The 19,911-nt window shown below is 53.1% G+C and overlaps 8 protein-coding genes and 1 non-coding gene; 6 read left to right on the forward strand and 3 right to left on the reverse strand.

The window, feature by feature from the left end:
* Positions 1-762: 762 nt before the first annotated feature.
* Positions 763-1,509, reverse strand: RCC_05241 (uncharacterized protein; the record flags this gene model as incomplete). Its single annotated transcript, XM_023770514.1, has 1 exon — positions 763-1,509. The coding sequence occupies one exon, from the start codon at positions 1,507-1,509 to the stop codon at positions 763-765; it is 747 nt and encodes a 248-aa protein (XP_023626282.1).
* Positions 1,510-2,553: 1,044 nt separating this feature from the next.
* RCC_05242 (uncharacterized protein) lies at positions 2,554-4,700 on the forward strand (the record flags this gene model as incomplete). XM_023770515.1 has 3 exons in its annotated part: positions 2,554-2,704; positions 2,763-3,205; positions 3,264-4,700. The coding sequence occupies 3 exons, from the start codon at positions 2,554-2,556 to the stop codon at positions 4,698-4,700; spliced, it is 2,031 nt and encodes a 676-aa protein (XP_023626283.1).
* A 411-nt stretch (positions 4,701-5,111) lies between these two features.
* On the reverse strand, positions 5,112-5,828 carry RCC_05243 (uncharacterized protein; the record flags this gene model as incomplete). The annotated part of the gene is made up of 1 exon (XM_023770516.1): positions 5,112-5,828. One exon carries the CDS (start codon positions 5,826-5,828, stop codon positions 5,112-5,114), a length of 717 nt encoding a protein of 238 aa, XP_023626284.1.
* Positions 5,829-6,029: 201 nt separating this feature from the next.
* RCC_05244 (uncharacterized protein) lies at positions 6,030-8,258 on the forward strand (the record flags this gene model as incomplete). The annotated part of the gene is made up of 1 exon (XM_023770517.1): positions 6,030-8,258. One exon carries the CDS (start codon positions 6,030-6,032, stop codon positions 8,256-8,258), a length of 2,229 nt encoding a protein of 742 aa, XP_023626285.1.
* Positions 8,259-9,481: 1,223 nt separating this feature from the next.
* Positions 9,482-9,563, forward strand: tRNA. One transcript is given in 2 exon segments: positions 9,482-9,518; positions 9,528-9,563. It is a non-coding gene; the product is annotated as a tRNA-Thr (tRNA).
* Positions 9,564-10,208: 645 nt separating this feature from the next.
* On the forward strand, positions 10,209-12,453 carry RCC_05245 (related to excitatory amino acid transporter; the record flags this gene model as incomplete). XM_023770518.1 has 8 exons in its annotated part: positions 10,209-10,472; positions 10,539-10,793; positions 10,852-11,122; positions 11,180-11,550; positions 11,614-11,714; positions 11,768-11,899; positions 11,961-12,179; positions 12,243-12,453. The coding sequence occupies 8 exons, from the start codon at positions 10,209-10,211 to the stop codon at positions 12,451-12,453; spliced, it is 1,824 nt and encodes a 607-aa protein (XP_023626286.1).
* A 252-nt stretch (positions 12,454-12,705) lies between these two features.
* On the forward strand, positions 12,706-14,676 carry RCC_05246 (related to 2-3-cyclic-nucleotide 3-phosphodiesterase; the record flags this gene model as incomplete). Its single annotated transcript, XM_023770519.1, has 1 exon — positions 12,706-14,676. The coding sequence occupies one exon, from the start codon at positions 12,706-12,708 to the stop codon at positions 14,674-14,676; it is 1,971 nt and encodes a 656-aa protein (XP_023626287.1).
* Positions 14,677-14,821: 145 nt separating this feature from the next.
* On the reverse strand, positions 14,822-15,370 carry RCC_05247 (related to arsenate reductase (Arc2); the record flags this gene model as incomplete). The annotated part of the gene is made up of 1 exon (XM_023770520.1): positions 14,822-15,370. One exon carries the CDS (start codon positions 15,368-15,370, stop codon positions 14,822-14,824), a length of 549 nt encoding a protein of 182 aa, XP_023626288.1.
* A 1,501-nt stretch (positions 15,371-16,871) lies between these two features.
* Positions 16,872-19,355, forward strand: RCC_05248 (related to laccase precursor; the record flags this gene model as incomplete). XM_023770521.1 has 6 exons in its annotated part: positions 16,872-17,765; positions 17,817-17,884; positions 17,939-18,444; positions 18,497-18,749; positions 18,801-19,140; positions 19,197-19,355. 6 exons carry the CDS (start codon positions 16,872-16,874, stop codon positions 19,353-19,355), a joined length of 2,220 nt encoding a protein of 739 aa, XP_023626289.1.
* Between the last annotated feature and the right edge of the window lie 556 nt (positions 19,356-19,911).

Below are 19,911 nucleotides of genomic sequence, written 5' to 3' on the forward strand. Positions count from 1 at the left end.
GCCAAGGCAACGCGAGCCCTACACAAGGATATTCATAATAGTCGACTTTGCGATTGCTGAATGCAGAGGTAGTCCAGTTGGGAACGATGTTTGTRAGATACGAAGGGCCAGATAAGTTGCCGCTGCGAAGCAGATCCTCTAAGCTCGCCTATCTCGCTATCACTCCGATGAGCCAGGTTGAGAAGGCGGTGGTGGTTCACGGCAAGATATGGCAAGAGTCTCCACCAGCCGTCAATGTAACATTAGGAGGGACGTTGAGGTTCCCGACACTCATGTCCCATCCGGCATATGATGCTACGGTGTGTGGTCGGCCGAGCCTCGACCGGTCTGTCGTGGAGTGTTGTGATAAGGCCGGCAGGTAGCACTTGAGGCGCCTGTCGCAGGTGCCCGGCAGAGTCGATGAAGCATGAGGACGGTGTTCGTCAATGATAACGCGGTAAAGATGGCGCAATTTTCGGGGTGACGTTCAATATATAGACCATGGGCGAAGCACGAGGAGATTAGGCCATCGCAGGGATCGATGGTGTTTTCTTGGTGCCAAGCTTGCGCGAGTCATGCGGTCTTTCTCGATCAAGCAGGTCTGGTACATTTCAACTGACAGCCTATGCTCGTACTCCGTTGTACGAATGGTTTGCTGGATAGTGTTGAAGATTCTCACTTACAATCTTTCACCAACGTGGAGAACGATGATTGGAACGACTTGGCGTTTCGGCGACACGGTGGACATCTAGATCTATGAAAATGTAATGTCGCATGTAGAGCTCATACAAGAGCATTGCCCTCAAGTGCTCCTTTACACTTCCTCCCCAATCCCCTGCCAACACCTACAAACTTTGCTCTGGCTTTGCCCAAACCCTTCCCAATCTTACCCCTTTCCCTCCTCCAATCGGCGCCCTCTATCTCGACTGCCTCTACCTCATCAGGGACTTCCACCCACCACTCCTCTACCCTCTGATTCCGATGCACGTAATCACCTTTCCATCTGCTCCGCATATGCGCTTCTGTAAGTTCATCATGTGAATCATCGCATTCCTTCTCCCCGGTTCCGAAAGCAAATTCCACAGGCTGTGTATTTGTACAGTAGAAATTCCTCTCTTCTGGCGGAATGGGTTCTCTATCGTTCCGTCTCTGTTCCGAGGGATTCTGATTGGGAGAAGAGAGTGTGATTGAGTTCAAGTTGTGTGGATTGCCTTCCCGCCTCCAATCTCTGTAAAGATAGCAGTCCATGTTCTGTTGGGTTGTGTATCGTTCCCTTGGATGAGGTGATTGGAGTGAATGATCGGAGCTGCCGCCAATGCGCTGGGATGTTATTGAACCTTCTGGAGAGAGGTCTGGAGTGGAGTGAAAGATTCCCGAAGGATTCGTCCGACTCGAGACTTGTCGTAAACTTTGCTGAGGAGTGTCTCGACGATGTCGACTTCCAATCTTCTTGGGTAAAGGATCAGCGCTCGGGGATTTTCTCAAGCTCAAGGACGAAAGCGCTCGAGCGAGAATGTTGGTGGATGGCATTGAGTCCACTTTTGTTCCTGCACTACTGTGCCGCGTGTTCCGGCTGTGGGGGCTAGGTCGGGCAACCCACCAAGTTCGGTGAAGGATGCGAGTTATCGATCCTCGAGGCGTGGGGAAGCGATTGGTATCATCACAGATGTGAGTATCTCATGACATTTGGAATGGAAAACATGACGCAAAGTTCATCGCACTCAGAGCTGAGGATGAGGATTCCAAGATTTTCTTTTCTGCGCAATGGCCGGGTGGTGTAAGCATCATAATAGCTTGCCTGATTGATGAGTATTGGTAATAAGCCTATGGTAGTAGGGTAATCTCAACCAGACTTACTCTACTATTCCTAAGGCCATGCCAAGAAGCTTGATCGGTTGCTTGTATTCACTTACTTCCGGACTAGCTTGCACCCCTGCTCTCGGCGCGGAACTCATTTTAATCTTCCATCCTCAATGATCCTCACGTGAAGTCTTCGGCGATCGAGAAGGTAAGGTATGCAAACTTCGCGTCCCACGCATGCATTTGCGAGTCGGATTGCGGCACGTCCTGGTCGTATGCAATCCTGTCGTAACTCTCACCAGGTCGAGTGAGGAGACCCATCCCAGTCCATTCCTCACCAAAGTAGCATGGCTTTCGCTTTCCGGCGAGAAGATCCGTGATTGCGCATATTCATCATCATGGTATGTCAAACATAAAGTAAGGTATTGGAGGAGATGGTTTGGTCTTGCCGCCAAGACGTCCCTTGGACTGGCCTCCACTTTCCCGATAACATCAGTTTGCAAAAGCAGTGTCGCCCGACGTACAGTCTCCTGCTTCCATGATCCCGTCTTGGGTGCCTCTGCGAGCAAGGAAGCGTCACGCCAGCATTGCAAGAATGGCCAAAAAGGAACCTCAAGCGAGATCGTCATGCAAGCTTGTGCAGATCATTGATGCTATACTCAATTGGTCCGCCGACGCGAGTGGCTGCATGAATCACGGGACTCGCAGCCTGACGTGCTGTTGCAACTTGCAAGAGACAAGGCATGCGCGTAAAAGCTTACATTGGGATCGGACATGGAGTATGACGAAGAGATTGAAGAAGCTGGGCCGCGGGTCACGGGCATTGAAGTTGGAGGCCGCGACAGGAACGGACATTCCTTTCAGCACATCCAAGCCACGGGGTATGCACGCATACACAATGGCGACGTGATTGTTAGCGGTGGGGGTGAGTATAGGGTGTGCGTCTGACATGGTGCACGCAACGTTGATCGTAATGCCCGTAGGCGATTATATCTACAACGAGCGAAGCACGGATCCTGACCTTGTCGCTGCTGCTGTGGTGAGACAGCTGGTCGATGAGGGTACTATTGTGCAGCTTGCTGGACTCATGCAGCGAGCTCAGGCCTCCAACACACCCATCCATGAGGCACGAAATGCGCCTTCCTCAAGACCGCATTACCAATTTCCGCGGCCAGGAAACAAGGGGCGGTCCAGAAAGTGGTCGCTCACCCTGCGACCTTGGATGGTCTCCCATATTTGGCAAGCCTCGGTCAATCGCTCATATGCCGGATGGGATGCAAGCATACGAACGTGGAATATCGTTCCCTTCCGATCGGCGATCATGGAAATGGCTCGGCGGGGAGACGTGCGCGGCATCCAAAAGTTGGTCGATTGTGGGCAGGCGTCGCCGTTTGATGTCGACGAACTCGGCTACAACATCGCAATGGTAAAGTATCCATCCAGCAAAAGGGAAGGGCACCGCGACGCCTGCTGATTCGTCCAAGGTGGCCGCCCTCTACTCGGGCCTCTACCCTGGCGTCTCTTCCGCAGTGACCCGCTACTTTTTGGACTCGACCCATTCTGATCCGGGCGAACTGCTCAAAGTCGACATCCGTAGCGCTGATCCCCTCGATGTTGAGGGCGGGTGGTATGAGACGTTGATCCATGACTTTGGGGCTGATTCAAGCGACCTGATGGACCCTRGCCCCCCTCCACTGTGGTGGTGCATGCTGCAACGCATCGAGTCCGTGAACATAGTGTTCCAATCCCTACCGTTCGCGTATAGCTCCCTATCGCCAGGAGAAAGATTGAGCAAGGCACTTGCCATAAGAGACCCCAATCTCTCGCTTTTCATTGCTGCGACTGGCTACGAAGCCGACCCTGGTGGACTTGCAACGGCGACGACGCCCTGTTATGGTGAGACGGCGATACATGTCATTGCGAGGCGCTTTGACCCGAATAGCAGCGAACGCGACGAATACTGCACTTTTTTGAAGCGTTTGGTCCAGAACGGAGCACATTTGCATGCGTTKCAGTGGGATGCGTGGGTTGACATCTACAAGACTCCCTTTATGAAACTTCTGGAACGGGACATCCAACGTGTGGGTTCCTGGCTAGACTTGCTGGTGTCTGCTGGCGTTGATCTTGAGGGTTATGGACGMAAAGAATTCGAAATCTGGTCGTCCGAGTCAGCTTACAGACCCATCACAGCCGGTGTGAATGCATGTCCAAGGCGCAGGCGCTTTCACGAGGATTTGGACCGCAGTTACACCGTGGTTGGGTTTGACTATGGCTCGTCGCCGTCCGACTGGAGGCTCATCGTGCAACCGTCCGTCACCATTCCGATCTACACCAGCATTTCGGTCCCAGGATCCTGGGTCGATGAGTGTGTGGGTGAGAAGATTTGCTGGATGCCTAGTAGCGACGACGAATCTCACACCTTTTGGGCCAAGGAGGACACGGTACGTATGCATTATCGAGAGCGAGTGTTGCCGAACCAAGATTTGTGGGAACCTCCTCCGGCCCCGAAAAGCGATCAAGGGACATACGATGACGCCAGTCCATCCGTACTGATGCTACTGCGGCCCCGTGCATGGACATGCCTGAGGAAACGTGGGCAGAGCCAGCCCCCAATGGACCGAATGGCGAAACACAGATGTCTCGGCGCAGAGGCTTCATTGCGTAGAGATCATCGAAGCGGGCTCCACTGGTGTAACTTGACGTCGAAAAGCGCSTTGCACTTCCAGAACTATTTCTTCACGGACGAGGATGCGCGAGAGTGTGTGAGAGGACGCCGCGAGGACCATGCCGACTACTGGCAACGACATTCCATCAAGTTTGAGGGGATCAAACCTGGAGACTACTTCAATACCTCCCGTGCCCGCAAGCAGATAAGAATGGTTCGGCTTGTATCGGTCATTGCCGGGGGAATAGCTCTCTAGGATGGACTGCTGTGGGGGATTGGGTTGCGGTGGAGGTATTGCACGTGGTCGGAAAGCATCGAGTTCTGATGGGGCATGTTTCTTCATCAGCGATGGAAGACTACCTTTGACATGCTGTGATGGGCTTCTGCGGCCCCACGATCCGTCCATGCTCGTGGGACATGCATGCTTGATTCCCAGTCTTCGTGTGTAGGAACATATTCTTCCTCAATCCTAGTCTGCGCGTTGTGAGCGTGTCGAGCATTTCTCGATGCTCTTTGCTCGGGTAGTCTGCGATACCGTCACCGCCATGTTGCTTGTGATGAACAAGTTTCTTAAGGGTATAATCGTCGTTGCATTTTGTACAAGCCTGCCATTTCCATCCCCTCCTCCACACCATCCTCTTTCATGTCACCTCACCCGGCTCCAGCACTACCAGCCCTGCCTCTTCATCCTCACCACCAAGGCAACCGTCTCCTTGAATCCCGCCTTGAAATTCCGCCTCCACCGCTCGCCCTTCAGCCTCTTCCTCTTCAGACCCGGGCGTTCATGAAACCTCTGGCGCATAAAGTCCTTCCGGACGGAATTTCTCGCACACGACATCTCCAGGGTTCGAAAGGCCCTGCCGACATCCATGCCGCGGTTCATGTCCACTTTGATCGTCCTCCCAACCGTCGGATTCAGTTTGACCGTGGGCAATTCACTCTCCGGGGAGACTCCCGAGGGAGGGGGTGAGTCAGAGGGGTTGTTGAACCAGGCATCAATGTCTAATGCTGCGGAGGAGGGGTTGGTGGATGGGGATTGGGATTTGGAGGAGCGGCCGGGAGCGGTCAGGGTGCGGGCAAAGTTGGAAATGGACGATTGCGTGGTTGCGGGGGCGGGATGTTTTCCGGGAAAGCGGGATTGGCGGGTCGCGTGTTGGCCTTTTTTGAGGTCGAGGGATTCATCCAGGACGGTGGAGATGGAGGAGGAAATGGTGGAGCGGGAGGAGGGGGGTGTAGGTGTGGGTGAGTAGTCGGAGGCGTGGAGGGAGGTGGTGGTGGTGAAGGCGCGTGCTGTTGATGTGGATGTTGATGTTGATATCCTTGAGGAGGAGGAGACTCTCAAGCCTCGCATGCCGGAGGCGAGCAGTCGGACGCTGGCTTCCATCTTTGTGGTGGATGGAATGTGCTGTGATGATGGGTTGTGAAGTTCAATGGCCGATTCTCGATGCGATGCGGAGTGGATGTCGGGGGAGAGGCGGGAGGGGCCGCGAATTGAAGATGCAAGCTGAAGATGTGGATTGCGCTTCACTTTCTTCTTCTTCTTCTCCTCATCACCGAACAATACTAACATTGTTCCACCGCAGACATGGCCTACAACTATGGCCCTCCACCCGGTGCATATCACGGAGGAGCACCGCAATTCCCTCCGCCGGGCTTCAATGCCCCTCCAGGAATGGATCCCTCCCAATTCGCGGCCAACATGCCCAACATCAACCTCAATGCGCCCGTCATCCGCTTGGGCGTCGGAGCCGATCCCCACCGGCCACACAACCACCACGACCGAGGCGATGGTAGAGGGAGAGATGGTGGTGGAGGGGGAGGCGGAGATCGACGTGGTCCGCGCATGGGCGATGACGGCAGGAATCTGGACCGCGAGCGACAGCAGGTGCGCGACTCGATGATGGCCATGCAGCCACCGACGCGGGAGGAAGTGGCGAGGACCATCTTCGTGGGAGGACTTGTGGAGGGAGCACCGGGAGACGATCAATTGGACAWGTTGTTGGCGTGCGCGGGCAAGTTGAGGAGATGGACGCGCGCGAGGGATCTGCATGACCATGCGTGCAAGTTTGGATTCGCCGAGTATGAGGATGTCGAGAGTCTCGAGGCCGCCAGTGAGATTTTTGGCGAGGTCGAGGTGCCACTCTTCCACCCCGACGGCACCCTGCAACGCGAGACGGGAGGCGAAGGAGAAGAGGCGGGCAAGGTGAAGATGTGCAAGTTGGTGGTGGTGGTGGATGAGGCCAGCATCAAATACATCGAGGAGTGGAAGGGCAAGCGACGGGAGAGTGACGATCAACGCGCCTTTCGCATGGAAAACTGCCGGGAAGAGGTGCGCAGTGTCGTCGCCCGCATGCTCAATGCCACGGCCTACCACGCCAATGGACAGAATGGAGATCGCGATGGAGACGTGACCATGGGCGACGATTACAAGGTGGAAGTGCTGAATCTGCCCAACAACATGGACGATGAACTGGCCGACATTCCCGTCGAGCAGCGTGCCACCGTCGCCGAGGAAATCAAGGCCTTCCGTGATCGATCGCACCGGAGGGACATTGAGAGGACGGACCGCGAGCAGGAGGCGGAGAGGGAGGAGCGGACGAGAAATCCTCGGGTCAATCGTCTCCAATCCCCACCTCCCAACACCAGCTCTTCCAACGGCATCCCCGTCGGCCCACGGGGAAGTCAACGCGTGCAAGGCGCTCCTTCGGGGCCCAAGAGTCAGCGTCAAATCCCCAGCGACTACGTCAACGGCGTCGCTTTTGTCGGGCAAAACGGTGGAGCCAGCTACGTGCCCCTCCGCGATGATGAAGACGCCGAGGAATCCGACGATGAGCTGGAGAGGAGACATCAGGCGCGGAAGAAGGAAGAAATGGATCAACAATTCACCGACCACGTCCGTCGCTGGCAAAACCGCGAGCGTCAGCGTGGGGCTGCGCAGGAGCGGGAGAGGAAGCGAGAGGAGGACGAGAAGAGAAATCTCCTCAAGGCGAGAGAGGACATGCTCATGCGTCTGGCGAATTGGAGCGATGAACAGGAGCGAAGACATCCGTACTACAAGGATCCCTCGCAGTGGTCTCGCAATCGCGCCTACGCGGTGGAGAGGGAGCGGAGGGAGGACGATGACGACCGTCGGGCGGAAGAGCGTGAGATGGAAGAACAGCGACAGCGGGAGGCGGAAGCGAGAGGTCAAGCTGGAGACTTCCTCTCCCACATGATGGATATCGACAGCGATCCCTCTCGTCCTCCACACCAAAACTACCATCAACAACAACAAGATCAAGGCGGACGTGTCAAGATTTCCCTCGGAACCGCAAAGGCCAAGACGGCGCCTGCGCCTGCAAAGCGCCAAATGGTGGATGTGGAAGGATTGCTAGACGACGAAGAAGACGCCGCCACTTCGGGTGCCAAAACTCAACTATCACTCAAACCTCTCCAAGATACCTCCACTCTCCCCACTTCCGGTGCCGATCTCACCGACGATGAAAAGGCGGCGGCGCGCAGACAATTGGCGGCGGAAATCCCCTCGGATACCGACAAGTTGTACTCGCATCCCGTCAAGTGGAACTATCTCACCAAGGAACTGGTCGAGGAGCAAATCCGGCCGTTTGTGGAGCGCAAGGTGTTGGAGTTGTTGGGCATGCAGGAGGGGTTCCTGGTGGATAGTATTGTCGAGGGGGTGTTGAGTCAGATGGATGCGCGGGAGATGGAAGGCATGGTCGAAGGGGCGCTGGATGACGAGGCAGGTGGGTTGGTGAGGAAGGTTTGGAGGTTGTTGGTCTTTTGGGGCGAGTGTGAGTGGAGAGGGTTGAATTAGGTGGGTTTGTTGGAGTGAGGGAGTGGACATCAAGGGAGTGAACGTCAAGGGCGTGAGTGATGATAAAGGGATAAAGGGAGAGCGAGAGCGAGAGAGAGAGAGAGAATGWGAGAGAATGAGAGAGCATGAGGTATGTAGAGGGTAATGGTTCAATTACCGTCACTACTACAGCTTCTTCTTCTTCTGCTGCTGCTGCTGTTTACTTCCCGTCGTCTTTCCTTTTTTCGTTGTGCAGTCCTTTTTTCCCTTTTTCCCTTTTTCTTCTTTGATGCACGTTTCTTCGCCAATCCACAAATTTTCGACGGGTTTTCTTATTCATGCGAGCTCTCCTCGCATGAACAAGACAGAGCTCTGGTTGTTTTTGGGATCGTTCACGATGATCGCGGTCAAGGAAAACTTCCTTCCCTTTATTCTTTCTTGCTGGCTGGCTGGCTGGATAGATTCTGAGAGAATGGGCGGTTGGAGCGTCGCTTCCACATCTCGATCTATCCCCTCTTAACACATCTCCGATCTCTCCTCGTCATGATTGCGTAGGATGCATCGAGAATCGGATTCGTTGTTCGTTGGAGAGCTATTCTGAGTACGGGCGATGAATTTGTCGCGTCGATTCTCACATATGCGCKTCGATCCATGAATGAAAGTGGGAGTCAGTTCGCTCTCATCTGMTCTGTTGCTACTGCCTTTGATGATATCCCTCATGGTCGGGTGTTAACAGGGATCGAAGCCACGGGCATTAAGGCACTCAAAGGATGCTATTGCGGTCGTGTGTTCCCACGGGCCAATATTGGTTTCGATTCGTCGACGGAAGCTGTACTTGTAGGGGAGTTGTCGAAAAGTACATATGTGACCGACTATGCACTAAAAGCATATGGGATCAGAGATTGCCAATGTTTCAATAGACATGAATAGTGTAAGATTGACTACTTCTTGTAAGTTAGCCTGTGCTTCTTGAAGGACGTCTGGTGTTCTGATTTACGCTACCCCAACCCTAACCCTCCCGAGGTCTCGATTTGTCCAAGGACAATAGGAGGACAAACGAAGCCTGCCGGGCTCTTTCTCGTTACTGCAATCAACACTGAAGCGTGTGCATTGCCGTGTCGATGTCTGTGATGGGCTGGGAGCTTGCTGTCCGGTCGCTGGTACGGCGTAGACCCGGAAAAAGTCATAATCGTTGCGGTCTCGACTCGGCACCCAGGAAAAGTGTTTCACCACCTTTCATTCACGCCCTCTTAGCTCAGTTGGTAGAGCGCGGCACTAGTACTCACTGGCATGCCGAGGTCGCCAGTTCAACTCTGTCAGAGGGCACTTACTTTTGCATCCGCTTCCGTATAACGGGAGTGCTCTTTTTGTTGTGTTCTGCGCTTGTGCGGAAGATGCAGTGGCGCAATGCGGCTCCCTTTTTGCCCCTCCATAGCAGCATACCACCCGACATGCTCTTAGATTGCAGGCTGCAGCGACAAGCATATGCACGACAGTCACGGTGTACAGTATCTTCCAATAGCCACCGCGGTAATATAGTCGCACCTTCCCAAAACCAAAATTTTCATTCACTCAACAATTTTCACTTGCGAAACTAGACCCATATTATTCAAACTCTACTGTGCCATTCGCACGGGATCGAATGGTTTTGATGCACAAGCAAAACACGGAGACCTCTCAGCGATAAGGTCTGCCGGACAAGCCACAGAGAATTTATCGTTGACACGGCTCGCCGGCACACTCCCTTCGGAGCACTGCAGTTTATGGAATTATGGAACATCGGAACCACACTTCTTTACCGACCTTATCATGGCACAGCAAACACACATTTCAGCCCTGGAAGGTCGTTCTGTGTTACGTCAAAAAAGTCCTAACGACTTGGCGCCGCAACATCCAAGACACTTGTCCACCAATCTGAGTGTTGGTCGCAAAGAGGGTCCTACTGAAGATATAGCCAATCGACATCGTGGTATGTTCCTCGGAGACCATTCTGAGGAGAGGCCTACTCGCTTGACACCTCGCCAAATTGAAGGACCAACAACACGAGACCCAGTACATTTCCAGCAGCTGCTCACCAAGGCCGCCTCGCGCATTGGCAAGAATCCTTCGCAATTGGCGAATCCCTTTATGTGGTGTGAAGCATGGAACGGTCTTCGCTTGCCAGGGCATGGCATGGCCGTGTATGCACAGTGCCACGCGCTCGCCACGCCTTTCAATGTCGCCTTCTTATCAAAGGTAGGGTCTTGAACCGTCTCTGTGCGCGAGGCAATCTTGATGCTTAGCATTGACGGGTGGATATAGCTGGTCGCAGGTCCCAGAAGTAGACCTTGTCTTTTGACAATTCTGCTTGATACCATGGCGACGGAAGGCAATCACTATGAAAAGGGTGTTGCAGCGGAGGAAGGTCTTACACCACCTCCACAGGATCGAGGGCATTCGATCGATGGCCAGCCTGAAAAGCTGTCCGTGAAGCAGCGCTTTGTTCGAGCTCTTGTCACTCCTGGGTCTGCAATTCAGATCGTTATCGCTGCAGTTCTTGGTCTGGGAATTGGACTCGTGAGTCCTATTGTGGCATCACATTCTGATTAGACACAAACTGACTTCCCCGACTCAGGCGGTATCCTCGACGACTGAGGATATACCAGAGGCTGCGCCAGTACTCTTACAAATCCCCGGTCAGCTATGGTTGCGTGCATTGCGGGCCACGGTCTTACCATTGATCGTCACTGCCATGATCTTAGCCGTGCAGAACCTCAAAGACATGTCGCAAGGAGGATCAAAGCTCGTCAGATGGAGCATCGGCTATTACGTTCTCACAACCATTTTCGCGGTTGTCCACAGCATGATCATGGTCGACCTGGTTTGGACGACTCTCATGGTACAAGGTCAGTACACGAAGATCGCCATCACCCCGAACGTATGACAGCTGATCAGATTAACAGCTGATGAGGCGACTCTCGGGGATATCTCTGAAGCAGACCAAGAGACGATTGACGAGAGGTCTTCAAACGCTCCTCACGACATCATTGTATCTGTCTTTACGTCGTTTGTGCCCCAGAATGTGGTTCAAGCACTCGCAGAAGACCAGCTTCTTGGTGTCTTGGTCACTGCCATTGTAGTCGGCTGCCTGCTCAAACGAGATTCTGCCCTACTTCGCGCTGTCAAGGAGATTGACAAGATTGTGTTCATCGTCATCAACTTCTTGATCAAGCTGGCACCGATCGGAGTCTTCTTCCTCATCCTGTCGAATCTGCTAAGACTGAATATTGCCGACGTTGGGCAGAATCTTGGGGTACTTATTGGAGCATCAGTGGTAAGCTCTGCAACGGTGATATCCATCAGCAACAGCAGCTAACATACGCCCGTCTTTTGCCAGGCCGGAATGTTCATTCACCTCTTCATCATGCTCCCAATCATCTTCTTCGCGTTCACGCGGAGAAATCCATACACCTGGTGGATGAAGCACTCTCCCGCGTGGTGAGTATCAGTCCCTGCTTCGTGGAGCAGACTCAAGCTAAATGACTTCACAGGATCACAGCATGGGGCTCAGCATCATCGGCCGCGACCCTACCGGTAACGATGAGATGTCTTCGAAAGAATGGAGTGGCTGAACCAATCGTCCTTTTCACCGCACCGCTCGGAGCACTTGTCAATATGGATGGGTGAGAACAACAAATGAGATCTCGCAGGGGCTCTTGAGCTGAAAGCTGACTGGTATCACAGTACCGCAATCTACTTTCCGGTTGTTGTTGTCTTCCTGGCTGTAACGCAAGGCCAAACATTGAACGCCGGTGACTACGCTCTGATAGTCATCCTTTCCGTCCTCAGCTCCATCGCCACAACACCGATTCCTTCATCATCGCTTGTGCTTACGGTTGTTATCGCCAACTCTGTGGGCATACCCGTGACTGGCATGTACGGGGTTGTTGTAGCAATCGATTGGTAAGCTTCACGACTTTTTGTCTCGCGATTCCATGCTTGAACGGTACTAATGCTGCCGAACAGGTTCATTGATCGTTTCAGGACCGCGCTCAACGTGAGTGGTGACGTGTTTGCGGCAAGCGTTTTGGAGAAGATGTCAGGCATCACGAATGAGACGGGGCAACTGCCGGAGCAAGCAGTGTTCGACCGCCAAGTAGCTGGCGAGGAGGCGACTCCCACGGTATCAGAGAATTCGGCAACGTCAGTCGATGTAATTCAACCTACCAAGGTGTAATCGGGTCGACTTGAGCCTATTAGACTCTTGCAGCTTCTCTGCGAATGAGGATCGAATGTCTAGTGTTTTCGACGTGCCGCTCGTCGATTGCGTGTTTGTCAATAGATACTAAATGAGAGCAAGCGATTGAGAGCAATTGCTGGACCTACTCGAATGATCTGGTACGAAACGACTTTTTATATTAACAGAGTCGCATCGATGCTGAGATCTTGTATCATCTTTTCCAGTGTCATTCAGACGACAATTGACAAAATGTCACAGCTGTCACCAACCTCAGGGGAGGTTAAGCCAATCATTGTCGGCTTGTTTGGACTTCCAGGCTCCGGAAAGTCAACCGCCAAGAAGCACCTGCAACAAAGTGCCTTTGCGTCTCAAATCAACACATTCGAAGGGTCTGAAGTCCTGGAGAATATTGCAAAAGAGGGAGGTACAGCTTTCCGAAGCCTCGACGAAGGGGAAAAGATATCGTTGCGGAAGAAAGCCATTGCAGCAATCTCAAAGCAGTGTGCAGACAGCAACAGGATTGGAATCGTGACTGGACATTTCATGTTCTGGAGAGAAGGCGAAGATGCTCCAGAAACTGTCCTCACACAACAGGACTGGCGAGTCTTCACCCACATCTTGTATCTCAACCTTCCCGTGGCAAAGATTCAGCAACAGATTCAGGAAGATGACCAACGCAAGGACCGGCCCCGTGAATCCTTGATGCATCTGCAGAGGTGGCAGGTCGCTGAGAGAGACGGGTTGCGGTCTTCTTGTTTGGACAACAACGTCAAGTTCTGCGAAACCACGGCAGATTCGAATGTTCTTGCTCAAACGATCGAATTTCTCAACCAGATCTGCGTCGAGGCCCGGCTAGACGGTGTCGTGAATACTCATGATCCTTCCAAGCTCCGCACTGTGCTTCTCCTTGACGGCGACAAGACGATCATTCCCGGCGACACAGGCGAGGCTTTCTGGAAGCTCCACGACAACAGCAGTCCTCTGAAGGAGATTTTCGAAGCTGGATACTCCTACGACACCTTTCGCGAAGCCATGAACCTGTATCGCACAGTAAGTAGCAAAGCATTCGACAAAGCCTCTCGCGAAGTAGCCGAATCCGCATTGATGCATCAACAATTTCTGGACCTATTGAACGATGTTGGCAAGCACGAGCACATCGGCGCAATCGTCGTCACTTGTGGATCGAGAAGCATCTGGGAGAAAGTGCTGTCTGCTGCTGGTGTGTCTGAGAAAGTAAAGATCATCGGTTGTGAAGTGGACGGTATGATCGTCACGCCGGAGTTGAAGGGCATCCTGGTCAACCGGTTGCACGACGTCCACAAGAAATTCGTGTGGGCTTTCGGCGACAGTCCCCTGGACTTGCCTATGCTGCGGAATGCCGACCAAGCAATCGTCATCGTCGGCGAGAAAGGTGCTCGAAGTCGGTCGATGGAAGGGAAACTGGGCGATGCGATTCGCAATGGTCTTCAGGTACGCCAGCTCTTGATGCAAGTCTGCAAGGATGGTCCGCTGCTCGATACCGATCAACTGCCACTGGTGCAACTGGACGATGTCGACTTCAAACAGTCGATCCTCAAGACTCCCCATCGACTAGAATACCTCGATGCAACCGACAGAGTATCCGCCAAGCTACTCATGTCAGCCACACGCGATGCAAAGTGCCGTGGTCCAGCATTGGTAGATGCGCATCGTCTTGTGGGTCGGTATCTGGCCACGGAATATCTCGGCGCAATTCTTGGTCTGGAGACGTACAAGATCATGCATGTGCAAGGCGGCGAGGTCGATGGACATCGCTTATCATCCGAAGACAAGACCGTCATTGTCCCTCTGATGCGCGGAGGTGAGCCCATGGCACGCGGGGTGTGGGAGGCGTTCCCAACTGCTATGTACGTCCATGCGAAGGAACCTGTTGATCTCCACAAGAGCGATCATATTGCCGGACGAGCTGCGATTGTCCTTGTTGATGGAGTTGTCAATACTGGCAAGTCCGTTGTTGATTATGTTCAGCACATTCGCAGTTGCGACGCGAACGTGAAGATTGTTGTGCTTGCTGGGGTGGTTCAGGGTCAAGCAGTGGAGAAGGGTGGTGTACTTGACCGCTTGTCCAACCGGTATGAAGGCATCAGCCTCATTGCTTTACGCATCTCCGCGAACAAGTACACGGGCAGTGGCTCCACAGATACAGGCCATCGCTTGTTCAACACCACGCACATGAATTAATGGTGGGCTTGATGGTGGAGGAAAAGGCTCCATCGCCTGACCGGGTTGCCGCTGCAGGACACCTAGATACCTAGTGAGAGTATCTGACTACGCATCAAGTGCCTCTTTCTTCTGTTTTTTTTTCGGCTCGCAAAGGTCCCGCTCTTCACCTCGTGACATCCCCGGCGCCCAATGCGGATGCAATAGCAGGCTGCATCGTGTTATCCTGCTTTGCACTATGCGCTGTTTTGTCCTTGTCGTCCTCGGCGAACAATTCCGTCCAGTATTCCTCCTTGAATCCATCCATGAACTCCTTGCCCAAACCCGCCTTGACCCATCCTTTCACCCCGCCTTCCAATACACAAACTTGCATGTTCTCATCTTTGGCCGTATTCCTCACGTGCTCCAGGAACCAGGCCGCACATCTCGGCCCACRGCCGTTGCTGGAGCCGCAAGTAAAGACGACCCACTCTATGTCAGCTTTAAAAGCCAGCTCGTACAGGGCTCCACGATTCCACCAGAAACCTTGGGCAGGAATGTTGAGACTGCCGCGTATGGCTCCGCCTTCGTAGTCGGTTCGGCGGACATCAATGATAAGCATGGAAGCTATACGCATGGAGAGGATCATGTGCACTCGCTTTTGGGGCATGATCTCTGCATTCATAGTCGGAGCAGGGAAAGCTGCATGCCATGGCTGCTCAGTGGAAGAGGCCATTGTGCGTTGCCAGGAAGTGAATTCATCCAAGTGAAGGTGTTCTGAGATGTGTGAGGGAGACGTGGTTTGTAGTCGGTGATCTGTGATCTGGTCCAATCGCTAGGGTGAACCTAATCTCTCTTGGCGGTGCTAAATTTGGATGTGATCTGGTGGGGTGGGGTGGGGTGGCTCCTTCTACCTTACCTTACTGTGCGCTACTTGCTCTACATACACATGTGCAAGAGACAACTGCCCATTTCTCATGCTCTTCAGCGTACAGAACATCTATCAATCGCCAATGCACGACCGACTATTGGAATTTGGCTCCCGATGCGGTCGCTTCTCGCTGCTTTGATGGCATTTCCAGCGAGGCGAGCTTCCATTGGGTCCCACTCGTCAGTATCAGCGTATTTTCTAACTTATCGGTGTCGCTTGGAGTTCCAGAAAAGACTTACGGACAGGGTCTCTTGAATCTCCACCACATGCACCGCATGTTCCCCATCTACCAGGGGGCACTGCGGACAAGTCGCTGGACCTACGGCATCGTCAACATAGCAGCAGCAATGATGGACGAGCGATTACCCCAAACGTGGCTCACACATGTTAGCCACGGCCCATGACTTTGTGAGTTGCACAATCCGGTCACTGACTGGGCGTGCTTACCTAGAAGCGAAGCAGGGGGTACTACAGTATGCACTATGCAGTACAGTACTTTGTGTCGGGTCCCAGAAACGTGGTCCAGGGCATTGACCTCATGATAATTGACCGACTCACGCATCGAATCGCGTTGCGGCATACCTCTCCACTCGTTGCCACATGTCGTCTGGCAGCATCGAATTGGGCTACCGGCATGAGACGAAAAAAGATATAGTGGATCCAGCGCAGGGATGCCAACCGATCGTTCCTGAACGATGGACGGCCCGAAACCTGCATCCACGCGGATTTCTTCCTTGCAACAATCACGCCTGCAAGGTCAACAAAAAGTGACCTGCGTTTCACAGAGATACATGGCGCGAAGCACTCTATCTGCAAAGGGGCTAAAGGTCCATCGTGGGGAGCGCCGTTTGTTTCACGGAACTTGACTGGCATGCAAACAACACAACGCGAAAAGTGCTCATTGCAACCGCTACGGACATGGTGAACCCTCATCTCTACTGAATATCGTGGACATGGCCGTACGACTACTGCACGAGCTGGGAGAAGATTCCCACCGGGGTCTCTTTTGCCAGCAGCACTGTTCCACGACGGTATTTCTTGAGCGCCTTTGTGTGTCACACCCGCGAATCCACCTGCGCCTTTTGTGGCGATAGCGGGACCCAACATATTCCTGCTACGCGCTGCCACGAACCGATGCTCCACTTCATTGGTGAGGTTTGAAACTGCCCATGTTTGCACCCGGAGTATTCTCTTTCTCCATTCGATCTTTTGCTGTAGGCGTTTTACCTTTTGCCCGTGTGCTTTTGGACGTTCATATCACGACCCTCACCACACTCGTTTCTTCTTTGGAGTTCTTTGGTTAATGATGCATCTGTTTTCTATTGTCAAGTTGCTTGCAGTGGCAGCTCCAATCGTTGCATCTGTCCTGCCGACCTCTGAAGGACCGCACGTCGAGACGGTACAGCGAGCCACATCTTTTCAGCCTTTGCGACCGATATCACTTCCCGACAACCGAGGAGTCAGGAAACGACAAAACGTACCCGTGGCCATTCCGATTCCAGTCACCTTTGATATCCTCGTGTCCACACTCTGGGGCGAGAGTATACAAGTCGTTGGTTCGACTTCTGAGCTGGGAAGTTGGGACACTGTGAGCGCCGTGTCTCTCACCGCTGCGCAATATACTTCTGGAAACCCACTATGGTCGATTACCGTGGACATAGCAGCGGATACAAAGCTGACGTACAAGTTCATTCGAATCCTTACGGATGGTAGTGTGGAATGGGAAGCGGGTCCTGACCGCACATATACGGTCCCAAGCAATGGAGCTACTGCTGCCGAGATCTCGGCCTCGTGGCAAAGTAGCATAAGCACTACGCAGACGAGTACCGCCACACCAACGCGCTCTGTCTCGACCGCAACTTCTGTGCCAACTGCAGTATGCACGAATGGCCCGACGTCTCGCGGATGCTGGGACAGCCGTTTCTCCATTGACACGGATTTTGACGAGGATTGGCCCAGCACGGGCAGGGTGGTATCCTACGATTTGACCATCACCAACACAACATTGGCCCCCGACGGATTCTCGCGCCCAGTGTTTGCCGTCAATGGACAATATCCAGGTCCCACAATCTACGCGAACTGGGGAGACACCATCAAAGTCACCGTCAACAACCGGATGGAGAACAATGGTACCGCTATTCATTGGCATGGTTTCAGAATGTGGCACGCCAATGGCCAGGATGGCGTACCGGGTGTAACTGTAAGTCATTGTTGAAAGGATGCGGCGAGCGCAAGCTCTAACAAGTACAAGGAATGTCCCATAGCACCCGGAAAAAGCAAGACGTACACCATGACTGCAACCCAGTATGGAACCTCGTGGTACGTTCCTTTCCGCATTGCAATTACATATGCTGGCTTCTAACAGTGCCGCAGGTATCATTCCCATTTCTCTTCGCAGTACGGCGATGGTGTGGTCGGGCCCATAGTGATCTACGGCCCAGCCACCGAAAACTATGACATTGATCTGGGACCCCTACCCATTACAGATTGGTACTATCCGACTGTAATGCGAACAGCCTCGATAGCGATGCATTCCAACGCTCTCGCGCCTACTGCTGACACCGGATTGATAAATGGCACCATGGTCTCCACTTCTGGTGACGGTGGACGTTACTCTCGGACTGTACTCACGGCGGGGAAGAAGCATCGTCTACGATTGATCAACACTGCGGTGGACAATCATTTCATGTTTAGCCTTGACAACCACATGTTCACTGTCATATCTGCCGACTTCGTCCCGATTGTTCCATACAACGCCACCTGGATTTTCATCGGCATCGGCCAGCGATATGATGTGGTGTTCACAGCAGATCAGGAACCCGGCAGCTACTGGTTCCGAGCGCAGTCGCAAGATGGCGCAGGTTGTGGTTCTAATTTCCGTAAGTGACCCACCACTTTTGCARAGTCACCCTCGCTGATTTAGCCCCACAGAGAACCAGAACATAAGGGCTGTGTTCTCATACGAAGGTTTTGAATCTGTGCTTCCCGAGTCTTCTACAACGGGCTATGTGCAGCGCTGCACCGATGAAGCCGACCTTGTTCCTTACTGGAACTCATATGTTCCGCAGGGCGACATCCCGGATAGTCTTTCGGAGCTCAACGTCCATCTTAACCAGTCCACGGGGGCGGATGGAACACTCACGCTGTACTGGCAGGTCAACGATACTCCGCTCCGGACAGATTGGTGAGTTTACTGTTGAGTAGTGGATGATACACGCTGACTTGATGAAATCAGGGCCAACCCCACAACCATGTCTGTTCGAGAGGGCAAGACCGACTTTCCGGACCGTGCCAATGTCATCAAGCTGCCAACATCAAATGTCTGGACATACTGGGTCATGACTCAGGGAGGCGGCGTCCCGTTTGATGTTCAGATTCCCCATCCCATCCATCTCCACGGACACGACTTTTACATCCTGGGCGCGGGTACGAGTGCGTGGACGGATGCAGACAGAGAAGGGCTAAACTACGACAACCCCATCAGGAGAGATGTGGCGATGCTGCCGTCCAACGGATGGCTGGCCATAGCATTCCTAACCAATAATCCCGGCGCTTGGTTGGCCCATTGTCATATTGTAGGTGTCGAGTGCATCTGAATGAAAGGATGTTCATCGCTAACGTCTTCATCTAGGCATGGCATGCGGATGAAGGGTTCGCAGTGCAATTTCTGGAAGCGGCCGACACTATGCTTGACATTGATCCTCTGCCGACGGACTTTGACGAGCAGTGCGATGACTGGGATTTCTACTACAAATCTGCTATGTATCTGCAGAGCGACTCTGGCATATAGAGAGAAGACGACACGAGACGGGTAATGTCCAAGTAATGTATAAAGTCTGCACGATGACGGTACAGATGAGAGTCAATTGACAGAGATGGAGGTCATAGCAGGACGGAGCGACTCCTCAGCTTGGAAGTCGGGAGGCTTTATTAGGCCAGGTGGCACGCCACGGACAATTAATTTTCCGCGCCTATGAGCGTCTGTCTCAAGTTTGCGGGGTATGCTGATCATTGACTCGGAATGCCGCTTCTTTGCACCCGCCGATTCTCCTCCACTATTTAACTCTTATCAAGATGAGTCTGCCAAGGCACCTCTGACCAGGTGATCCCAGGAATCCTCCACAACCCATGCTTGCCACGCCCGGGTCAAACAGACAAGGTATTTGATCCAGACGATCCCCGCTGACCCTCCACTTTCGATCTCGTATATTTCCCTTGGCCAGGCTTTTCGTCAACAGCCAGATTGATGGGTATTGAAATAGGTTCATGCTGCTGCTACACTGGCACAGTTTTTCTCCTTTCCGGTAATTTCTTTGATCTCTGTTCTTTCCCAGCATCAAGCACCA

Source organism: Ramularia collo-cygni (assembly GCF_900074925.1).
Source record: "Ramularia collo-cygni strain URUG2 genome assembly, contig: RCC_scaffold07, whole genome shotgun sequence".
Taxonomy (NCBI): domain Eukaryota; kingdom Fungi; phylum Ascomycota; class Dothideomycetes; order Mycosphaerellales; family Mycosphaerellaceae; genus Ramularia; species Ramularia collo-cygni.